Genomic DNA, 22,179 nt, shown 5'->3' with positions numbered 1-22,179 from the left:
CATAGAACAGTACAGATACACGGACGACGGACGTGTATAATGATCGTTGGTGTACACATAAACAGCAGCTGCAAATTGAACGCTGGCCGTTATCATGGAAGTTTTGGTAAACGTCCTAATTTCTGTGGAATATGTAAAGTTTATCCAATCAAAGTGAAATGGTAGTGTGTCCTTACTTTTAAAAACGATAATTTATTTTTGAGTGACTGGGATGTTTTTGATTTGAAAAGTGGTGAACGTGTCTATTTTTCGATCGTATTTCCGTATATTTTTTAAATTTTATTTTTTTATTTGTTTGAATGGTAATTGGCTTGCGCCCACATCCAGTACTATATGCATTTTTTTAATCGATCGTGCATCCGTACGTAAATTAACACCCATGCCTTGCGGGACTCGAACCCGTGAACCCTCTCCCCGTAAGCCGGTGTGTAAGTGTATCCGACTACTCTACGGAAGTCGACGAAGTTCGTCAACAATAGTCCGAAAATGTCGGCGGTCCGTGTCATCTAATTATGAATGACTTCACTTTGTATTACGGAAAACAACCCATCGTACAATTATTGCGATGTCCGAATATACTGATTTTTAAAGTAGTCACCAGAGCGCAGTAAATGTAGAGCACAAAAATAATTGTTTTTGTTTACTATCTTCATGGTTTGTAATCAAGGTAATGTGTACACAGCTAATCGTGTTCGTGAGTGATCTGTTTTTTTCTTTGCTATCCAAAGGACGCAAATTGCGACGAAAACTTAAAAGTTAACCACCGTATTCGGACCATCGCCCACACCACGCATGACGTCAGAGGGTCACGTGAGCCAATGATCAGTGTCCTTTGGAGATCGGATAAATTTTAAGATATTGTAATTGTAGACATGTAGATGGGCCTCCAGTCACCCCCACCCGTACGTTCCTCAACAAGCCGAGCGATTCACATTGATTCGCACGTCCGTCAAATACTTTTTTCAATTTAATGCTGCGAACTGACTATAAAGCTGGACCCTCAATCATCCATCCGTCACCCGCCCGTCCGTAAATCACGTGACCTTCAGCCAATCAGATGTCCCGGGAAATTCCATCCGTCCATCGAAACCTAACCAAACTTTAACTTTCGATGGACGGACGGATGAAAATAACACATAGGTACTAAAAAAAACAAAACACATGAGTAATATTAAATAATAAATACGTAATGAATTTTTTTACTGAAAAAACGTTTATTGGTAAATATCTACATTATTTTCCAGAAGCCGCTACTCTACATATTTACGTACTCATTTATTTTCTACCCAAATATTTGCTAAAGATTGATTCCTTTTAAAAGGTATAATATCATTATGTACTATAGAGATTAAAAAAATCAATGTACAACTACATATTCTTAAGTACTTTTGAATCAACAAAAACTAAAGAAAATTAATTTTCACATATGTAAAACAAAAATATAAATAGAGATTGATCTTAACTGAAGTCTAAAAAAGTTTTTAAAATGAAATGATCCAAGTGTTTATAAATACCTAAATAAGTGAATCTCTACTTTTTCCATAAAAATTAATGTTTATGTATTAACAAAATTACTTATTTACACAATAAATAAAGTTTGCTTGTTTAATTCAAGATGCTAAGGATGTGTGTGACCTACACCCACTCAGATGACCTAAACAAAGTTTGGGATTTTAAATACTATTTTCATGTTTTTATTGAAAACACTGAGTAGTTTTTGAAGGGGGGAAAAACTTATAATTTGAAACTCTGTAGTATATCAGCATTCAATTATTTTTCATTATTCACTTGAAATGGAAAACAAATTAGAGTAGGTACAAAAACAATTAAGGTGGAATAAAGTTTTGGCCTCAGCCATAATGTACTGACATTAAAAATCCCTGTCTTTTTGGAAACAGTCTTTGCTACGCTATACCAGAGCTGCCACAAAAATCAGGCCAATCTCTTATGTAAAAAGAGTCTCAGCCAATGAGATTATAAATTGCAATGATGACATCATAATTCAAAATGATGGATGTAATATCAAAATTCAAAATGGTGAAAAGTTCTAGAATCCCAAATGGCAGAAAACAAAATGGCGGATGTGACATACTTCCAAATGGTAGAATGCAAAATGGCGGATATGAAATCATCCAAGATGGCAGCTGGAGTCAAGGTCATGATCATCCAAGACAGCCACCGTGACGTCACGATCCAAGATGGTAGACATCGACTCCAGCTCCTCATCCATTTTTGGGTAATAATTACGGATTTTCAAGATGGCGGCCTTAACAAAAATTGTGATGGCCACATCACTCTACAGGCTACCTAATGTAACCTATACCCAGTCATTTCTTAGAGACCAGTAGGCATTTTGATACTAGGTTTTCAGGGTAAATAGAGGTATGTCTGTAGTGTTAAAAAACACAACATTTGGAATTTTAATAAATTTTTTTATTACAGAAAAGCAGCGACTCTTACAATTTACCACATTGTTATACTTATTTAAAAAATTTCTCTCTCTCCCCCTTGCTTCCTTCTGTCTTGAAACAATAAAAGAGTGCTGAAAAGTATGGTTAAAAAATACAAAGAGTAGGTAGATATAAAAATGTAATGTGTGTGTTTTCAGGAGTGTAATAAAGGCTGATTGTGTGTTTGCAGAATTCCCCGGTGATGCTTGTGCACATGTTGGACCTGCACGTTGACCCCAGATGCAGCCCCGGGAGCGAGGTGCCTTGAGGGCGGCCCTCGTGCTGTTGCGAGACGCAGCCAGGCGGGACGACATGCCCCTGGGGACCATGTGCTCCGTGCTGCGGGGCATCAGACACCAGGACCTGGTACATCTCCGCAGTGGCGTAGCCAGGATTTGTGTATGGGGAGTGTTAAGAAGCATGCCCCCCCCCCCCCCCCCCCTATTGAAGCGGGGGTCCGGGGGTCCTCCTCCGTGAAAATTTGGATTTTAAGGTGTAAAATAGTGCTATTTTAGCAGTTTTCGGTACTTAAATTTAAATATTGTAATGGTAAAAATTTTATTAATTTTAATATGAAATTTGTATGAGTGATGAATAAGAAATTAACTAAAGATTTGGTGCTAAGTGGGGGGGGTTTGAACCCCTAAACCCCCCCCCCCCCCTGGTTACGCCCCTGCATCTCTGTACAATTTATTTCTGATAAGGAAAATATTTCAGCTGTACACGGTGAATGAAGTTCTTGATCATTGGACCCATACTTTTGTGTTTGATGTGATTTCACCACCTTGACAGCTATAATCAGATTTGTTGTTTCCTGCAGCACAAGACAAGTCACAACAGTTTATACAGCCTATCTGCGACAAGTTGCACATAAAATCATTGAGGAGTTTTCGTTATTAAAAATTATATCAGAGAAAATTATAATATAAGTAAAATTTTTTGGATTTCTTAACACAAAATTTTTTGAAGGTTTGTTTGTGCTGAGGCATTTTTGATAGCTTTATGCAACAGCAAGCTTAGCATGGACTCAAACATCTGAGGGTGGTGCGATAACTGCTTTTGACTCCTCGCTCCAATATTGTTCCTTATACAAGTTATTAGGACTTGCTTAAATGTAAGGCAACCTAAAAAGTTGTACTTTTATTATTTTGGCTACAAAAACTTGTAGCACATGAAGATTTATACAAATCATAATAAAATTTGTGTGCATGCACACAAATAAGATGTCTAGAGTATTAAACTAGTCATATCAAACAATATACCATTCTTTATGCAAAACTGTCTTTTTCCTTTACTCAGTATTATTCACTCTTAGGTATTTCTGGTCTTACTGAAAGCCATGACTATGATTTTTCTAGCAAAAGTAGGTAGTGATTTGGTGAATGATTTTGTCAGTTTTTTCTCCCTGGTTACTTTTATCACAGAAACAAGTCTTGGACGCTAAATTCTGTGCGAAAATAAGCTGACCTTTAATTTCTTTCAGTAAAAATTGGAAAAATTAATTATATAAGTTAGAAGGATTTATTTTATCACGCATGTCTTGCGTGATACATAAATATAATCAAACAATAGTAAAACAACTTTTTTTATTTTATCATCAACAAAAAAGACCTTTTTCTTCTTTTTAAAGATAATTTTTTTTACCACCTACTATCTTATAATTCATGAGAGCTGAAATAATCAAATGATCTAATCAGTGTAATCGGTAATATTCTGCTAATTAATGCTCCGATAAATGGTAAACAATAGGATCTTGTGACGAAATTAACACTCGCTACACCCTACTTTAACAGTTGTCTGTGCTGACACAACTAATGGTAGATACCATTTCTTGCATAACTAGTACAACCTGCAAAAATGTTGTGGAAAACCCTCTTTCCACTATTAATTCTGTGTTTCGGTAGAACTACGTTGAGTGATGGTTTAACAGGTACATGTTTGTCATTATTTTCTCTGCATTTCAGAGTAACATATGCTGGATACTGCCAAGTGAAATTTGTTGAAGAAATAATTGTTAATTGCTGTCAATCCAACTGTATGAAAGCTCATCAAATTTTTACTACTGCAACTGCATATTTACTAACCTACAGAAGTTTACTCACTCAAAATACAAATAAGCCATATGTTTATTTTATGTCATGGTCATTTCTTGGTATGGTGATATTTGAACACAGATTTACAAGCAGATATTCTGGGTTTTACATCTAGGTATTTCTTATTGTAGTGTTTCCTTGATTACCAAGACATGCTATATTAAAACATGTGTGATGTTAGATTTTTGCTCATTTGCTTCATAGAGATATGGTTATAAATTTGGTCCTAGAACTGACAGCACAATATAACTTAAACACCTTTCAAGAATATTAATTTTTTTACTTTTGAATAGGTTTGATGTGTTGACAAAAATAATTTATTTAATAACACAAATATTTTTTTTCTATTTTTTTTATTACATATATGGCTAAAAGAGAAATTTGTAAAGGGGCACTTTTTTTGAACTCTCTATCACATTTCAGAAATTACATGATATAAGATATGACAAAATGGAATATGACAGAACGCAATGATTATATGGACTTGTTCAGTGAAAGACCACCAGCGACTAGCTATGTTCACTACATTTTTCACTTTAAAAATCTGGACTCAAACTTGCAAAGAATAGAAAAAAAATCCTAATAGCACAGCCATCTGAATCCTGCTATTCACTGCCAAAACCTCATAGCAAAAAAAAAAAAATTGGTTTAGCTCTATTATTGATACTATTGTTTTAACTTGGTTTCTAATTGTTGACTATTACATCTGTACACTGGAGATTGTATCTTTACATAAATTACAGAATACTGTAGTGTTCCACTACTTCCAAATATATATATTTATATAATTTTTTATAAAATTCCAGGAAATACGTGCTGGTTATAATCCACAAGTAAAACTATAAATTATCTAGAACACTTAACATTGGTGGAAGTAATGAAACAAAGTAAAATTTACTACAGACTGTTAATCAGGTCAGCAACTTGTGAATCATAAAACTGTAAGGAGAAATGAACTAATAGTAAATAACAACAAGGTATCTCATGGTGTGTCTGTTACCTTTTTAATAAGTTAAGTTTTGAAACATTTTTCGGCAAGTTACGTTGAGGGATTACAATCACTTCGTAGTTAGGTATGGTTTCAGTAAATTCCATAAAAAAAAAATATAATGTATTTTGGTGTTTATTAACTATCAAATCTGGCCAGTTACAGTAAAGATTCAATTTTAAAATGGAGGATAATGACTTCCTCGCACTGTCACCACTCACCACCTCCGGCTAGCTCAAATTTGGTGATGAGTGGAACGTACAGGTTGCAGGTCACAAAGAAAGAAGAAATTTATACACAATGTTCGATGTATTACCTGTTTTATTTATTTATGTAAAAATCACACCATATTTCGTACAACAGAGCACGAAAAAAAACTAACTGTACATATAAAAAAATAGACTGAGCCATCGCTTGGCCCGCCGCCTGAACAACGACCGCTCGGCCTGATACTCGGACAATGACTGATCTTACAGCCTTCCTTTCCTTCGTGCGGGCAGTGTCCTTGGGCTCGCTGACGTAATTTTCAGCCAATCACGGCGCATGGTAACACAGGCTTCCACGAAATGCTTACTTCTGTTCCCAATGATGCAGCAAATTTTGTATCTTTCTCGCACTCCCGTGACCGTGACTCACACGCCTAGCGTGTGAAACAAAGCCTCGGTCGAGGAGAAATTGAAGGAAAATCATGTCAGCACGCCTTCGCACACAAAGAAGCCAGCAAAAAATTACGAGAAAAATAAACTTGTGAATTTTAAAACTAAAAACAATAAACCCGGAGAATTATTTTCACAATAACTTTGAAAAAGGAAAAACTTTAAATCCAACCTGAAAATTTATAACAAAAAATTTATAACACATTATTATCGCTGAATTGCATGAGGAAGGCTGTAATCTGGGTTGTTACAGCACTATGTCCATACACCAAAATTTTTGTGAGTGAGTCCAAGATTGATTTTAAAATTTTCTTGAAGATTATAAGGAAATCACATTCTTTTGGGACTTAGCTGCTGTGCACCGGCCGATGGGAGGGCATCCTCAGCGGGGGGCCCCAAAGCAATGCACAGGCAACTGCGGTTAGTAGCGAAGGGGTCATCTCAGGAGTCTGCGAAGGAGACACAGGAAAGACAGCCCAGAAGGGAAGATAGCTGAGGCAAAGAGGTTCTGTCTCCCATACCGGGAAAACCCCACTGCCAGAAAACCAAACAGAGTAGTGGTAGAAAACAAGGAATTTAACAAATAGACTGGAGAGGCAAAAGGAGTAGAACAAGATAGAAATTTAGGGTTTAGGTTTGAGAGCAAAATTTCACTTACCGCTGTGGGGAAAATCTAGAAGCTATATCCCAGGTGGGCCAAGAAAGTACTGTATTGGAGGCAACAAGGTGCACAGAAAATTACTGTAAGAACACTACATGTTGATATGGAATAAAATAAATAGGAAAATTAGTTCCTTTTTTTTTTCTCTCGGGACTACATCCCTTGTTCTCTTCAAAAAGACTTCCGACCCAGAAAAAACTGCAAAAAAAGAAACGCAGATCCGACCTTCCGTGAGGTGGTGGTTAGTATAGTTAAAGACGGTCCCAGAGGGTGGGACTTAATAGTTTCAACTTTGGCCAACAGAGAGAGTGTTGTGCTGGAGAGCGGCACAACACGGCCTACAGAAGGTACCATGAGGGGGGAGTAGAGTAGAGTTGGAGGCGGTGACGAGAGGTCGTGCTCTCTGGTGGCAGAAACCAGGACTACCAGAGGCCTTAATTCAGTTCGTGAACAATCCGACACGTGTTGTACCCGGTCCGCAGCAGGGGTTGTGGTCGCTGAGTCCTATCAGTAAAAATAAAAAGGGGATGCTGGCGACAAAATGGAAGCGACACTAGGTCGCGGGGAGAAGAGAGGGAAATCATGCCGATTTCGTGGCGAGAAAAGATTAGGCGGGCGGGGAAGGAGAGAAAATGCCAGAGTCTGGTAACCGTGCTTGCGCAGGCCGGAAGCACGGCGCCGTGCATGTCTGGTGTGACGGGAACGGGAGCCTGCGTCGGGCGCTTGAGACAGACGGGGAAATCTGGTAATTAAAAAATGTGAACATATATGCCTAAGAATTTCAGTAGTGATTACAACTAGGGCTGAGCCAATCACTAAATTTGCTGATCATTCCGATACCGATCATTTGCGCCGATCATTGCAGATCAGACAAATTAAGAATTATATAGCTTGTTTGATGTTAATAATAAAAATCTAAAAAAAAAAAATTAATGAAAAAGTTATGTTATGATAACTTACCATTTGTTTACACTTCTGACAGAAGACAATTTTTTCATTGGTTTTTAAAAATGAACAATAATATAATGTAAGCTAAGTATTTCCTATTTCTACTATTTATAGACCTTCCCACCCTACAAACCAAAGTACCCATACTATACTTTTCACAGGTCTTGAAAATAAGTGCTTTATAGTATCTACAAAAGATTTTTCAAATAAATAACTAAATGCTACTGCAATACTAAGAGTGCAACACAATATGCAATACACAAATACAGTGACACACATGGTAATTCTTGATGAATTGTTTTGAAAATAAACAGTATATCATGTGTTGATATTTAAGATTTACTTTGTTAACCAATGCACACAAAACATTAACACTTGACAACTCTGTGTGGGTTAGTTTCAAAATAAATACGTACAACTTTGTATTTTTAAGCTTAATTCAGTATTTATTAATTTTGATTTAGTATTTAATGATCTGCGTTTGGTGATCGGTAAATAATTTGCAGATCGGTACCGATGCCGATGTGTTAAAATTGGCCGATTATTGTGATAGTTGATCGGCATCGGCCCAGCCCTAATTACAACAGTTTTATTTATATTTTATTTACCTGTTATATTAAAAGTAATTATATTCTGCAATCAGTGACTGATTGTGATAATGAATGTAGATGTCTACGTCTTTTCCCAATATTCCTAATGATTTCTGGGAGAACAAATCTATGAATAAATGTCAAGGGTTTTTATAACTAAATAATATTTTAATAATGAACCCTATTTTTGTAACGTTTTTGGCCACAGTGGTCGTACCGACTGGTTAAAGTTTATTAAATTGTAAGGGCCCCATGAGGGTACATAAATTAAAGAAAATTAAAGATGAGCTTCTTGATGCTCATCAAAAACACGAATAAATAAAAAATTTTTAAAGTCGTGCCAAGGAAATCCCTAATTTGCGGCACAGTAGATAGAGGGATCCCAAAACTTTAGCATTGTTACAGCACTACTCATGTATTATGCATGTTTGAAGTTGCAGTCTTTCAACAGTCAATTTTTTAAATGCATTTTGGAGTGTTGTGGTTTAATAGAGTTCTCGACTGTGCAAGTAACTGCACTGCTGAAAATCAAAAGGTCTATTTCAAAAGTTTTCAGACTAGCTCAAATATGTACATTACGTGTGGCATAACTAATTGGCTTTTTTCAACTCTACATCGATTTCGTAGTGAAATCATTTTCCTTTGTCTGGCAGAAATGAAGAGTGCGGACTCGATCCAGTGTCAAGTGTGCATGGCCACCATCAAAGAAGTGCTCGCAGTGTACTACGAGAACAGATCGGCAGATGCTCTGCGTAACATCACGATCGACCTCTGCGTGACGCTGAAGATAGAAACTGCAGATGTCTGTGAAGGCATTGTCGACGTTCATCTGGTACCGACAGCTTTCTAGATTCATTATGCTCGGCAGGGTAGCATTTCCCATGTGAACATTTTCATGTTGTCAGTCATTTGTTTCTCCCAGGTTATAGCAGAAAATATTATTAATTGAAAATTTATTTACTTTTCTACACAATCTGAACTGTTAAATATTGATAGAAAATAACTTTTTTTGATGTATGTGAGATAAAACTAGTGAGGGGTCGGATCCCAGTTTTCTAGACTTTGAATCCCAAAGAGTACACTGAGTATACCCCTGGAATCTAAATCAAGGTCTGAAGTCTGAAACTAAATAATGTTCAAGAAATGAAAGATATTAAGTATGGCATTGAAATATTTAACCCATTAAAATTTATTCATAAATTAAGTTTCCAGATTCAATACTTTTTTAAATTTTATTTATATAATTATATGTTAAAAGTACAATATCTTTGGGAGATGTTAACATGATAGGTATGAAGAAAATATTTGACCTAGTAAACTTTAGGGGTTATCAGTGTTGAAATTTTTAATTTAATTTTAATTTCCTCCAATGTTTTTCTTTAAATCTTTATTCTCAAATATCAAATCCTTCTAATACTAAAGATTTGATGGTATTTGAGGATTTGAATGGCCCATTCCTAGATAAAACGGGACACATCATTCTCTCGTTGCCAACTTGGGGGTTCAGATATTGAGCTTCACACTTGATTTCACTCAGGGGTCACACCCCTCTACGAGCCTAATTGGCCTGTCACCTCAACGCATCCACCCCGCCCCCTCCGTGCGTTTGTTCTGTAGGAGTCACATAGAATCAGTGCCCCGTACCCTTAATCAATTAGAATAATATTAATATTGTAAACGTTTCACCCCCTCAAGTGTTTTTGCTTATTCTTCAGCCATTAAATAAAAAAGCGGATTCGTACTATGCATGTGAATTTCAGAACACACAATATTAAAGATATTTTTATAAACTTTTAAATAGAATTAATTAAGCAAGTTAATGATAATATTGTATGAGGGTATTAGCTAAATAATTATACAAAATTTCTTGAAGGGTTGGTTTAGTTTTGCCTTCGACACTGTTTCAAGAATGACTTGACGGCTATTTAGTTTGGCTGCAGCCATTGTGCACAGCTTTCTCCCCAGTCTCTCGAGTTCGCTACCCAAGGTAGGGTTCTCACCGTAACCTGAGGACTATCATCACTGATCCAGTCGCATCCATAATTTGCTTAAGTAATTTGAAACCTTGGGGCTTACTTCAGGTGGCAGAAAGTTTCACTTAATTAATGTTATTTTGTTCCCTGGACCTTTCGCATCAGTGATAAACTCGTAACTTACTCCAGGCCATATGGTGTTCTGGACCATAACTTACACCGATTCAGAGCCGTTGTAAGTTTGAACAGTTATACTTGTCTTTAAGTACGTATTACGTAACGTGTACGAGGGCTGCTATAAATAAATAAAACTCTTAACAGATTTCTTGGTTTATGATTTTCAGTGACCACATGTACAACCACTGTAGGGACTGAGACATGTAAAACGTCTAAAGAACTGTTTCATCATTTCCCTTTTGTTTTAATCAGTAATTAGCTTGCCTGAAGTTTAGAGTGGGCCAGATCTGTGGTTGGATGAAGCCGAGGGAGTAAACGAGTCTTGCTTCCAAATAGGTTGTGTCACTGCACTGTAACTGAAAGTCTCCGCTAGGTCTGCGTGCCCGTGACTCAACAAGTGTACTTTGTGATAAAAATAATTGCTTTTCAGTCATTAAAGATAAAAATTTTTATTTATTACAAAGCCTGAAACTGCTTTTCTGCATATGTAGTTTTTGTGAAAATTTGTTAATTTTTTCATTGTGTTGTACTCCTGCCACCAAGTAGAAAAAAATTAAGTGACAATTTCTTTTAGCTTTTCATCATGTTGAACATGGATTTTGATAAAATATCCCAATGAAAACGTAGATGCAGAGCTGTGGTTGCTACATATGACTGTGAGGAAGCCTTATTGTGGACTGAGATGATGCCACTAGACAGCATACATTGAGTGCCATTTTTTCTGTGTGGCACCCATAGTCGGTATAAAGCCTGACAATATCAGTGTCCTATTGGTATGAATGCTACCAATAAGATGTCTTTCAATCTCAAAACACGGTTAAGTACCATCGCATGCTGAAAGCTGGCTTTGATATGTTTTGTTTTGTTGGTGTTTTAGAATTATGCCATTGCAGTGATATTCTACTTTTATGGTGTTTCTTGTTAGATACCATTCTGTAATTTCATCTCCATCTTGATGTTAACAATTGAGAAACATCATAGTATTTCCCATTCTTAGTTTTTTTTAACAAGTCCACACAGTAAAACTTTAGAAAATTCAGGAAAGAAATCATGTATATAGTCTGAGGTGGAATATCTGTTCTCCTGAACTTGCTTCCATTAGTTATTTGTAATGAATTAATGATTAATTATGGATGGCTAAACAGAATATTTATTGTTGTTCACTTTTTTCGTCCCTTGTTATAAATAATGCACCATTATCTGTCAGATGCAACTTTAATCAAACAATCACCTTAAACTTCGTTTGAAAATTCCAAGAGGCTGAAACATTTTTGCATTCAAAACTCAGATGACACTACACACTTAGCGGAATTTTCTATTCTGCTTTGCATTTTGGCAATGCGTGGAAAGTTAAATGTCTGCACAGCATCACTTTGGCTTTGGCTGGGCTTGTTGGCGGAGTTCAACAACTAGTGGTACTGGATATGTGTTGCTAGGGCAAACACCTTTTAACTTCGGGACATTCCTCATTCATTACACAGAGTTCTGTCCCCACCTGAAGTCTGAGTGTTGTTTTGGTTCCGCGACAGGAGGAAGTGGTGCAGCTGGCGGAGCTAGCGAACAACTCGACCGTGCGTCGACTGTGCGGCCTCTACAACAACCTCTGCCCGTTCGAAGACGAGTGGACCGTGGACATCGACTTGGGCACCAAACCCGCCGTGACGCAGCACACCAAAGTGTCTGCAGATGTGAGCTGCCGTGAACATTTCTGATGCATCCTCGCAGCAAACATTATATTAAAGATGATAATGTACTTTTCTGTTAAAAAAAAAACTTATATAATTGTTATGCATATTTAAGGGGTTGAAATAAACCTCGAGTGTGTGATGCTAGCACCAGGCTGTCAGTTTGTAGCCCCCAAAAGCACTGATATGACAATGTCGCCGGTCAAATCTCAAGTAGCACTGATAGCTGGTGCAGTACTGAAAAGAAAGACTTAGCTAGTCGTAAAATGGGCCAGGATGGCCTACACTACTAAACCAATAAGAAGTTTGCTTATACAGTTAAACGTCATCTATCTGGACTAACTAGGACCAAAGGCAATTCGGGCAATCAAAAATACGGATAATCCATGTAATATGGGTGAAAAGCAATACAAAATCCTTAAATAAGCAGTCTTACAGTATATTACGATAAAAAATTTAAGTTTTGTAACAAATATACCTAGTATACGTGCCCTATATTGTTTACAAGACAAGAAATACAATAATAACTTTTCACATTATTTCTTAGCAAAGAATTAGTCCATGTTTTTTTTCTTTCTGCTTCAAACATGTAAGGCATTTGATTGAAGCACAGTGATGCAAACTCTTTATCATTAACAGTTCAGCTGGAGCGGTGCGGGGCTGACTGAGGCCCCAAGTATGATGTTTGTCAGCTGGTGTGTTTTATTAAACTCAACAAAAAGTGTTTTATTAACTTAATTTTACTATTTATGCAGGAACTATACATTAAATCAAACTAAAAAGTGAATATTGGGCATACTAATAGTTACGTTCTTGTTAACATACATAGTTAAAAAAAAATTATGTGAACGTTAAATAAAATGTTTACAAATCTGATCCGGATTATCTGGAGATACAGATCAATGAGTGAATGAGGTTTTACTGTACTTTATATGATAAAATTTACCACTTACTCTCTGGTGTGTACAGTTTGTTTCCTAGTCGCTTGCTTTATCAGGTTGTCTTGTCGGTACCGTAATGTAGTGACTCAAACAGCAATCACATCTGTCTCTCCTAATTTTATCATCTCTAATTTTGACAACCTATTTGCACGTCGTTACCATCTCTGTCTTGAAGGCAGATGTTCAGTTTTGCAAGGATTCCTCGCTTTATCACTTCCTGCCTTGTCCACGGTACACCCAGGGGCAGTGGTGGTCTAGTGTTCGGATCCGTCGCTCCCTCCCTCCACCCTCGCTGAGGGGACCTGCCTGTGCTTGAAAAATCATAACTGTGAAACAGGGATGATGATGAACGTAACTTTGCGGGCCCTCCCTTGGGAATCCTACAAATTTTCACGCCTGTCCCCCCACCCATTCATTCCACTGATTCCTCATCGTCATCTCGACACCCCTCACAGTCTCTGATGATCCTCGCGATGACGAGGAGTGAAGCTGTGATCGATTCACACACAGGACGGACTGAACAAATTTTCACGCCTGCCCCCCCCCCTCCCCCCCAATTCATTCCACTGATTCTCCGTCGTCATCTCGACACCCCTCACAGTCTCTGATGATCCTCATGTCGAAGAGGAGTGAAGCTGTGATCGATTCACACACAGGACAGACTGAACAAATTTTCACGCCTGCCCCCCCCTCCCCCCTTCCCATTCATTCCACTGATTCTCCATCGTCATCTCGACACCCCTCATGTCGACGAGGAGTGAAGCTGTGGTTGGTTCACGCACAGGACAGGCTGACGATCGTCCACGTGACGGACATGCACTACGACCCGGCGTACCTGGAAGGGGGCAACGGGGCGTGCGGGGAGCCGACCTGCTGCCGCAAGGAGCAGGGGAACGCCTCGCGCGGGGACGCAGCCGCCGGCCACTGGGGCGACTACCGGCACTGCGACACCCCCTTGGCGTCCGTCGAGAACACCCTGCGGCAGATCAGGCGGCAAGAGCCGGTGAGCTGAGAGGGCTGGGGGAGGCCCCGCCCGCCCAGTTGGGTTTAGGGTTTTTTTACGTGCCAACGTCTAATAAATCAATGAATGCCGGCTGCAAGCACGAAAAAGTGTCCCGTTACGCACATTGTCCCATTACGCGGTGTCCCATTACGCTCATTGTACGCTTGCGATGCACCTATCTCTCTTCCACTCGATTGGAACAACCATCGATTTGACTTTTTCGAGGCACATTAAACTTTGAAACACTCCCATTCGTTTCCTACTTTTCCTATCATCGTCCTATCCTCAACAGAATAACACAGATTGGAAGAAGTTAAATAGCAAACATGTATAGAAGTTATAGTTAAAATGATCTCTTCGTTAAAGTAATAAACATGTTTGAATTAATGAGTGCAAATAAAAGTAAATTTATCAATTAAATTGTAGATTTCATTTCACTACTTCTTTGTATCCATACAAAATAGTGATAATTCAATAAAAATGATTCAATTTTATTCATAAAAGTATGCAATCATTTCATCAATGTTTTGTTATGACGTCACGTTAAACTATCGTCCGTAAACCGACTTTCAGACAACCAATTTTTTTTTGTTACTTTCAGATATTTAAAAATGTGTGGGACCAAAGAAATTACAGATGCAATTAGTACAGACATGATTATGTGGTGAATTGCGATAAAAGTGAAACAACAAACAGCATGTCGGAACACTGCATAACACACAAAATGCAAGTATAGCACCGAAATGCATTTAGCATTTAGCATTTAACCAAAACTTTATTCAAATCATATAAAAAAAATCTTTTAATGAATGAATTTCAAGGAATGTCTTTTTTTTTTCTGGACATAAAATTGTACAAAATTGCATGGATCAGAAAAATTAATTTAATTTGTTTTACCGTGCGTCTCCTATCGAATCACTTTCAGAACACAAATGCTCGCTATTTTATTTTTATTGTTCAGAATATATCTATTTTAGATCATTTTATCGTAAAAATTCAGCATATAAATTTTTCCACTGTTATGGTGGAGTAAGTAAGTATTACAAAACAGATTTTATGAAAATAAAAACCATAATACCAAACTAATCTGCTTTAAAAATGAAATTGGACTTGAAATAAAACCATAAAACCTTGTCTCCAGCAATTAGTCCAAAAAAACTAGATTTAGTTATGAATGGTTTTTTTTTTTTTTTTTTTACAAATAGCAGATAATTTATAGCGTATATCTGGCAACAAAATATAAATTGAAATGCTTGTACAGTGAAATATCTTCAGTAAGGATAAAAATGACGACATGAAAATGCAGTACTTAAATAAATGTACTAAGTCCGATTCCTGACATTGCAAAACAATTGTACATATATTTGGCCTATAGTGAAAATCTGAAAATTTTTGCTTAACTCTGTTTCTGCAACACCATGAACTTACTTTTGACAAACTTGTTTGTAACCCCACGTTTGCAGATTGAAGTCAAGCGAATGGTGTTCAGCTTCAAGACACAAAGTGATGGATAACTCAATGCATGTGAATTCTTGGTAGAACACTAGGTCAGGCAGTGCATGAATGTATCTCGGAATTATCACTTAGGCTTTTCGGAATAAAAATAGCCTGGGAAATTTCTTTACATTAATTTAGTTGAAGCTACCATTTTTCAATTAAATTGTTGTGTAAGCCTAAATGTGACCACACAAAATTATATTACTTGTGGGAATCTATTTTTTTTTGTTTCGGAACACTTTTAAAAACGGCTAGTTTTTTTGATGATACATACATTAGGAAAAAAAAAATTTACGTCACTAGTTATAACTGCATGAGTGTTTTTGTTTTGTTTCAGAAAATTGACTATGTGTACATGACCGGAGACTTCGTGGACCACGGAGTGTGGAAGGCAAGCAGAGAAATAAATTCAGCATCCATCACCAAGGTCGTCAATGCTGTCAAAGCGACTTTTCCTGATGTGCCAATTATATTCACCCTTGGCAATCATGAACCTGTGCCAGTCAACCAGTACGTTTTAGTTACTCATTTCTATAACCAGTAATATAGCATTGTTTATTATTTGGCATTGTTGTATGGAATATCTAATTTAACCACCATTAATACAAAAAAAAACTTTGGTAAATAAATCTTAGTTAATATGATTTAATTTTGTTACACAAGATGATAAATTATTGATTATTATTATTATTTTTTAAAAATATATGATGTTTATGTGACAATGAAACAAATGATAAACTATTCATAATTTAAAAATGGCATTTACAAATTTACTGACTCATTTCCAGTAGATGATTTTTTGCAGTTAACATAAAAATTTATCACAATGAGAAATGATGCATACAGTAAGGCAGGCCTTTTTGGAAACTATAACATATTTAGAATTGTCTTCATGAGTCGAAACATGTTTAATGTCTAATATGTAATTTTTTTCTTGTAGTTTTAAAGAAATCTCAATTTTTTATTTACAATCATACAATGTAGCCATGTACAATTATGAAGAAACATAGAGAAAGTCGATAAAAATATTTACTCTGTCATCTTAATTATGTGGTTTTATTGGCCTTTTTTTGTTTAGAAAACATTTAATATTTACAGCTCTGGTTTTATGTTAATGGAAACATGTAACCATGTTTATTCATGTTGTATAAATTGCCATATCAGGAAGAATGAACAATGGTAAAAAATGGCTGAAAATACATACCCAAAGTAAAATAAAATTCTTTTTATGAAATTCAAGAATCAAATACTATTTAAATAGCTTTGTATATTGTTTTATCACTTTTGCAAAAAAAAAAATGATACTTGTAACATGTGTCAGCTTTAGACTAGACGGCAGTACGAGCCCACTGTCTAGTCCGCCAAAATAAAAAATTCCACAGAAGTCACGCGGAAGTGTTTGTACGTGATGCAAGTGTTCTACTACGGATAGAGACAAGATTTTATGATTTTTTTTTAAAGCCATTTTTGTTTTTAAAATAGGATATTTCGGTGTTATTGGTTTTATTTTTTATGATATCTGATTATTAAAAAAGGTAGCATGTTATTAAATGTGACACTTTAATGTTCCATGATACTAATTTCTCCAAAATCGTGTCATTTTGACTGATGCATGATACACTTATAATATAATGATTTGTAATAAGCATGTCTAACTATTCGGAACAAATGTTAGGTTTTTTTTTTTTGTGTTTGAAAAATGTACTAACGGCTTAATGTACAAATGAGTAACCAATAACATGTGCAAGATTAAAAAGAAATAAACTATTTTTTTAAATTTTTTTTTCCCATAAAGTGTGGTACAAAAACTTTATGCTCAATGAATTACTTCACTATGTAAAAGATTGAGTAATTTCCATTAGAGTTAAGTTTTGATTGAAAATGCTGATTAGTTTCGTGATTTTAATTGCATTTTGGTGCTTCGTCGTACCGTATTTACTCACATAATGTCCGCAGTAATTTGGCTACATTTTTGACAAAAAAAATAGGGTGCGGACATTATGAGGTGAAGTCCGAAAAAAAAAAATTTTTTTCCCTCAAAATTTTATGTTTTGTGTAGAGTAAAAAAATTGTTCTCTCATAATTAGTTTACTAGCAGAGCGCTGGTGACTGGCGACCCTCCGCAGCGGACGTGAGAAATGTGACAGGTGTCGAGATAATTGGGTGCCGGCGATTAGTGGAAGACGCCACTCATTTTTTCTTTTTTTTCTTCTCTCACTCGCGTGTGCACTCTTACGTTCAGAAGCCGCACCAGCCTACACAAAATAAACGCTTTTGCGTGAAAAGATATTTTTTTAATCTTTCATTGAGATGGCCACTGACGGCACAGGGTAGATGTCTAATGTCTGCATTAGCCGGCGCTGGCGAGCCTCCCTCCCTGTCCCTTGCCCTAAGTGTGTATAAAAAAAGTTACCGGCAGACGTCTGTGCATGCGAGTCCCCACGCTGCAAACCTTCTCAGCGACCGCTCCGGAGAAATGAACAACTCAAGGTAATTTTCCATCCCGTTACTGTGCCTTTCAGGGGTGGCCAAGGTTATTTTGTCTGGTGCTGACTTTTTGCGGATTTTAAAAAATTCTATTTCAAGTATTTAAAAAGAAATGTGCGGACATTATGCGATGGCGGACATTATGTGATTAAATACGGTATATTAATTTGATTTTCGGTGTTATATGGTGTAGCAACATGCTTTTCGGTGTTATTTCGGTTTTATCGCAATTCACCATATACCTACCTAATCTTGTCCCTCACTGTGTAATGACGACGCTAGCACGAGGGACTCGAGGTGTGCAGGTACGCTCCGCTGAGCGCCAGCGACGGCGTGTCCAGCCGGTGGCTGTACCAGCTGGTGGCGGAGCTGTGGGCGCCCTACCTCACGGACGATGCCAGGAAGACCATTCTCTCGGGCGGCTACTACACGCTCAAGCTCAGAGACGGCTTCAGGGTCGTCGTCCTCAATAACGTTGCCGGCTACAGCTCGAACTTGTAAGCACACAGCCTCAACTATAGCGCATTTGTGCGTTTGCGCTGAAGGATCAACTTGTGACACTTTCACAGAAGTGTTTATGCATTCTATTTCGTGGTTGGTGAAACTATGTAATTGGTTACAGTATTTTACAACTTATATAAACACGTTTTTCTCTCTTCCCCCCCCCCCCAAAAAAAAAAAAAACAAAAAAAAAAAACAAGGGTGTATCTAGCTCAAATCAGGAGGAAAATATCCATCTTGGGGAAGGGAGTGGGAAAATTTTTAGAATTAAACCTTTTGCATAGGTGAGGAGGGTCAATGATGCCATACTATAATAAATAATTGTAAAAGGAAAACATCATTTATAATTTTTTTTTTTAACTACATATTTAGAATTAGTGTTCCACATTTTCTTTGACTGCACCTCCTTGCCCCTTTCCCCTCTTGTACACGTCCTTATGTAGGTTTCAACCGAGAAAGCATAACACTGTAACACTAGTCCTAATGATTGATCAGTTGGAACCAGAGTATTGCACTTTACGAACAAAACTTTTGAAGTTAATCTTGGGCAGTTGCTGACAGGCAAAACCACCAGAAGCTGACGGCCAAGCAGCGAAACGTATTTACGGATTTCGGTGTCATGAGACTTGAGAACGGTTTGCAGTGCTCGGAGGAAGTGTTGACCGCCACGACCTGGAGTGCGCCGTGCGTTCACTCGGCGGGACAGCGGCAACCGGGACAGGATCAGCACCGTCACGGCGCCCCGGGGAGAGTGGTGGTGACCAGGGGCGCAACAACTAAATTTCAATAACTAAATCTGAGGCATATTAGAAGTCATATACGAAACGCAATACATGACAAGGGAGCATTCTCGGTGTGAATAGCAACCTAAGTTGAATTACAAGGAAAACACCTTTTTCTAGGCATCTTACTTAACTACTACTCTAATTTTTATCACTAATACAAATATGCAGGGGCGCAACAACTAAATTTCCAAAGGGTGGGGCGATATACCTTTTTATAAAGAATCGTCAATCCCCCCTATTGAACCGGGGGGTCCGGGGGTCCTCCCACGGGAAAATTTGTATTTCAAGGTGGAAAATGGTGCTATTTAAGCAGTTTTATTATCTAAAAATTGATTACACAGCATTTTCTTTGCCCCCGTTTGCCCCCACTTCAAGGTTTCAGGGGGGGGGGGGGAGGGGAAAAATACCCTTCCCCCCCCCTGTTGTTGCGCCCCTGGTGGTGACCGCGGGTGGTGGGGCAACTGTGTTGTTCCCAGCTGGATGGCGCTGGAGAGCCGCGACCCGTACGGGCAGCTGGCCTGGCTGGCGGAGACGCTGCTGCGGGCGGAACGCGACGGGGAGAAGGTACACATCCTCTACCACGTGCAGATGCAGAGCTGCCTCGCCACCTGGAGCCGCGAGTACCACAAGATCGTCGACAGGTCGGCACTACTTACTTTGGGTTGGGGGGGGGGGGGGGGGGGAGAAAGGAGGGATCATGCAATTTTCAATTCCAGACTTCACTATCAAATCAATTTGCCAAGTAGAAATCATATGACATACTCAAAGTATGAGGAAATGAATTTTTAAGTGATGCAATAATTATATTGTAGTGAACTAAATGTAATATTTACCTCAACTGTCTATTAGTGAATCAGTTAATTTTTATACTATATAAACTATACTTATCCCACCTTGCAAGGAAAACTATATGATGAAAAAAAATTGTGTGTGTGTGTGTGTGTGTGACTGGTGGTGGGAAGAGGGAGGTACACACACATACAAAAACTTTACTCCGTATTCTTGGTATTACTTTTGAGTATCTGAAAAGTCACTGAAACTATATGCCATTTATCTTTGTTTTCAGTTACTAAACACTTGACAGTGTGAGACATTTAATTTTTAGAACAGGAATAACAGTAAAAACTAATTGTATTGTGCTTCTATGACGGAGGGGGGGAGGGGGAGAAACATTGATTTTTTTCCCATAGAATTAATGCACTGATTATTGAGCAAAATTCATCAGATTAATTTTTTTTGTCAGTTTTCCACTTTATTAGTTGACTTGACTCCAGCCGCTAGAACTGAACAAATGAACAACTACAATAAAACCCTGCTGTTATGACCCCTCACAGTTCCTGGGGATTGGGTCATTATAGCGTGGAAAGGACCAATTGACCCACTTCCGACCCTAACACATCAAAATATTCTATTTTTGCACTAAGTGTGTGTTCAGTTGTCTCTGGCACGTAATCACCAAGTTTTCAAAATCAAACATATATATGTTTCAATAGCAGACGTCTTCCGAAAAGAAAATATACCCACCTACTGTTGTCAAAACGAGCATATAGGTACAAACAATGCAACTTCATATTTTAATGTGCAGTTAGTCCATTTGACATTGTTGCCATAGGAAAATGAATAGAATCGTCATTACAATCTTATACTACTAAACGAACAATATTCTTGTATGTATTAACATTTTCAAAAACAGCTGTAACAATTTCATTCGGATTTACAAAATAGCTGTATGCGGATGGAAAAATCAATCTAGCTAGGTCCACTGCATAAAAAATCATTTTCAGGTACAATTTTAATCATAAAATACATAAACACACCAGTAAAATATTCCAAAGAGATGCGTGTGTCTTAAGAGACAAATTTTTAGAAAATAAATGTTTCTCTTAAGAGATATGGAAGGTCAGATTGTGTCCCCTTTACCATAGAGTAACAATTTAAATTGTACAGCTATACAAATAGAAACCTTCATCTTTGCTATAATATTTGGGTAGAGAGCTTAAGAGTTTCCTCTATCCAAAATATTCACAAAAATGCAAAGCCTTTTCACACCAATATTATTTTTTTGGATCTCCGCAAAACCCAAAGTATCTTTGGGAAATATTTAAAGAAATTTTGGCAGAAGATTTTATACAATAGCACATCGAAATGAAGAATTTACAGAAGATGCTATGAAGTGGGGGTACCAGATTATTGCCCATAAATTAAATAGTGAAGCAACAAAAGGCAGAATTTTCCAATACTGGGTACGAACGTTTAGCGTTGATGAAGTTAATGATTAGGAGAATTAATTAAAAGTGGATATTCAGAACACCATTGAATCAGCAGCACTAAGAGAGCAAATGTATCGACTTCTAAGAGGAAAACAAACAGAAATAGTCAATATAAATAAAGTCGTGGACTCCTCAGGTCACTAACGTAAAATTATTGGAGAATCCACAATAGAATAGTCAAGTTCATCCTCATATATTCCGAGTCCGATACAGTGAGGTTTAGTTTCTTCAGTAAAGCGAAAAACTTAATACGTCCTTACTGTTCAATAACTTCAAACATTCTAATCTAAAATTCTAAAATAAACAAACCTTTCTGCGAACTTCCAACACTTGTTTCTCCATTTAAAAAAAAAAAAAAAAAACTGTTTGTAAAATAAACAACATTTGGGGCTTGAAAATATAAATCCATAAACTAAATATGTAGTTATTACAAGTATCATAGGGCCAGAAATGCCATGACAAACAAAAAATTAA

General features: G+C 37.3%; 1 protein-coding gene across 6 annotated transcripts in view; it reads left to right on the top strand.

Annotated features, from left to right (window-relative positions):
* The first annotated feature begins 2 nt into the window (after positions 1-2).
* LOC134543099 (sphingomyelin phosphodiesterase-like) overlaps positions 3-22,179 on the top strand; it is a 27,454-nt gene continuing 5,277 nt past the window's right edge. The window contains exons 1-9 of one of the 6 annotated variants that reach the window (XM_063387893.1): positions 670-810; positions 2,046-2,236; positions 2,641-2,816; positions 9,040-9,218; positions 12,066-12,224; positions 13,947-14,165; positions 16,000-16,172; positions 18,455-18,646; positions 19,912-20,076. In XM_063387893.1, the coding sequence (XP_063243963.1) occupies positions 9,042-9,218; positions 12,066-12,224; positions 13,947-14,165; positions 16,000-16,172; positions 18,455-18,646; positions 19,912-20,076 (1,085 nt within the window). In that variant the 5' untranslated portion in view covers positions 670-810; positions 2,046-2,236; positions 2,641-2,816; positions 9,040-9,041. Of the gene's footprint in view, positions 107-267; positions 2,237-2,640; positions 2,817-4,189; positions 4,381-9,039; positions 9,219-12,065; positions 12,225-13,946; positions 14,166-15,999; positions 16,173-18,454; positions 18,647-19,911; positions 20,077-22,179 lie in introns of those variants that run through there. The other 5 variants (XM_063387891.1, XM_063387889.1, XM_063387894.1 and 2 more) reach the window with 5 other exon arrangements.

The sequence above is a fragment of the Bacillus rossius genome (genome assembly GCF_032445375.1).
Source record: "Bacillus rossius redtenbacheri isolate Brsri chromosome 9 unlocalized genomic scaffold, Brsri_v3 Brsri_v3_scf9_2, whole genome shotgun sequence".
NCBI lineage: Eukaryota > Metazoa > Arthropoda > Insecta > Phasmatodea > Bacillidae > Bacillus > Bacillus rossius.
The sequence above is the reverse complement of the archived record's forward strand: the minus strand, read 5'-3'. Positions and strand labels throughout refer to the sequence as shown.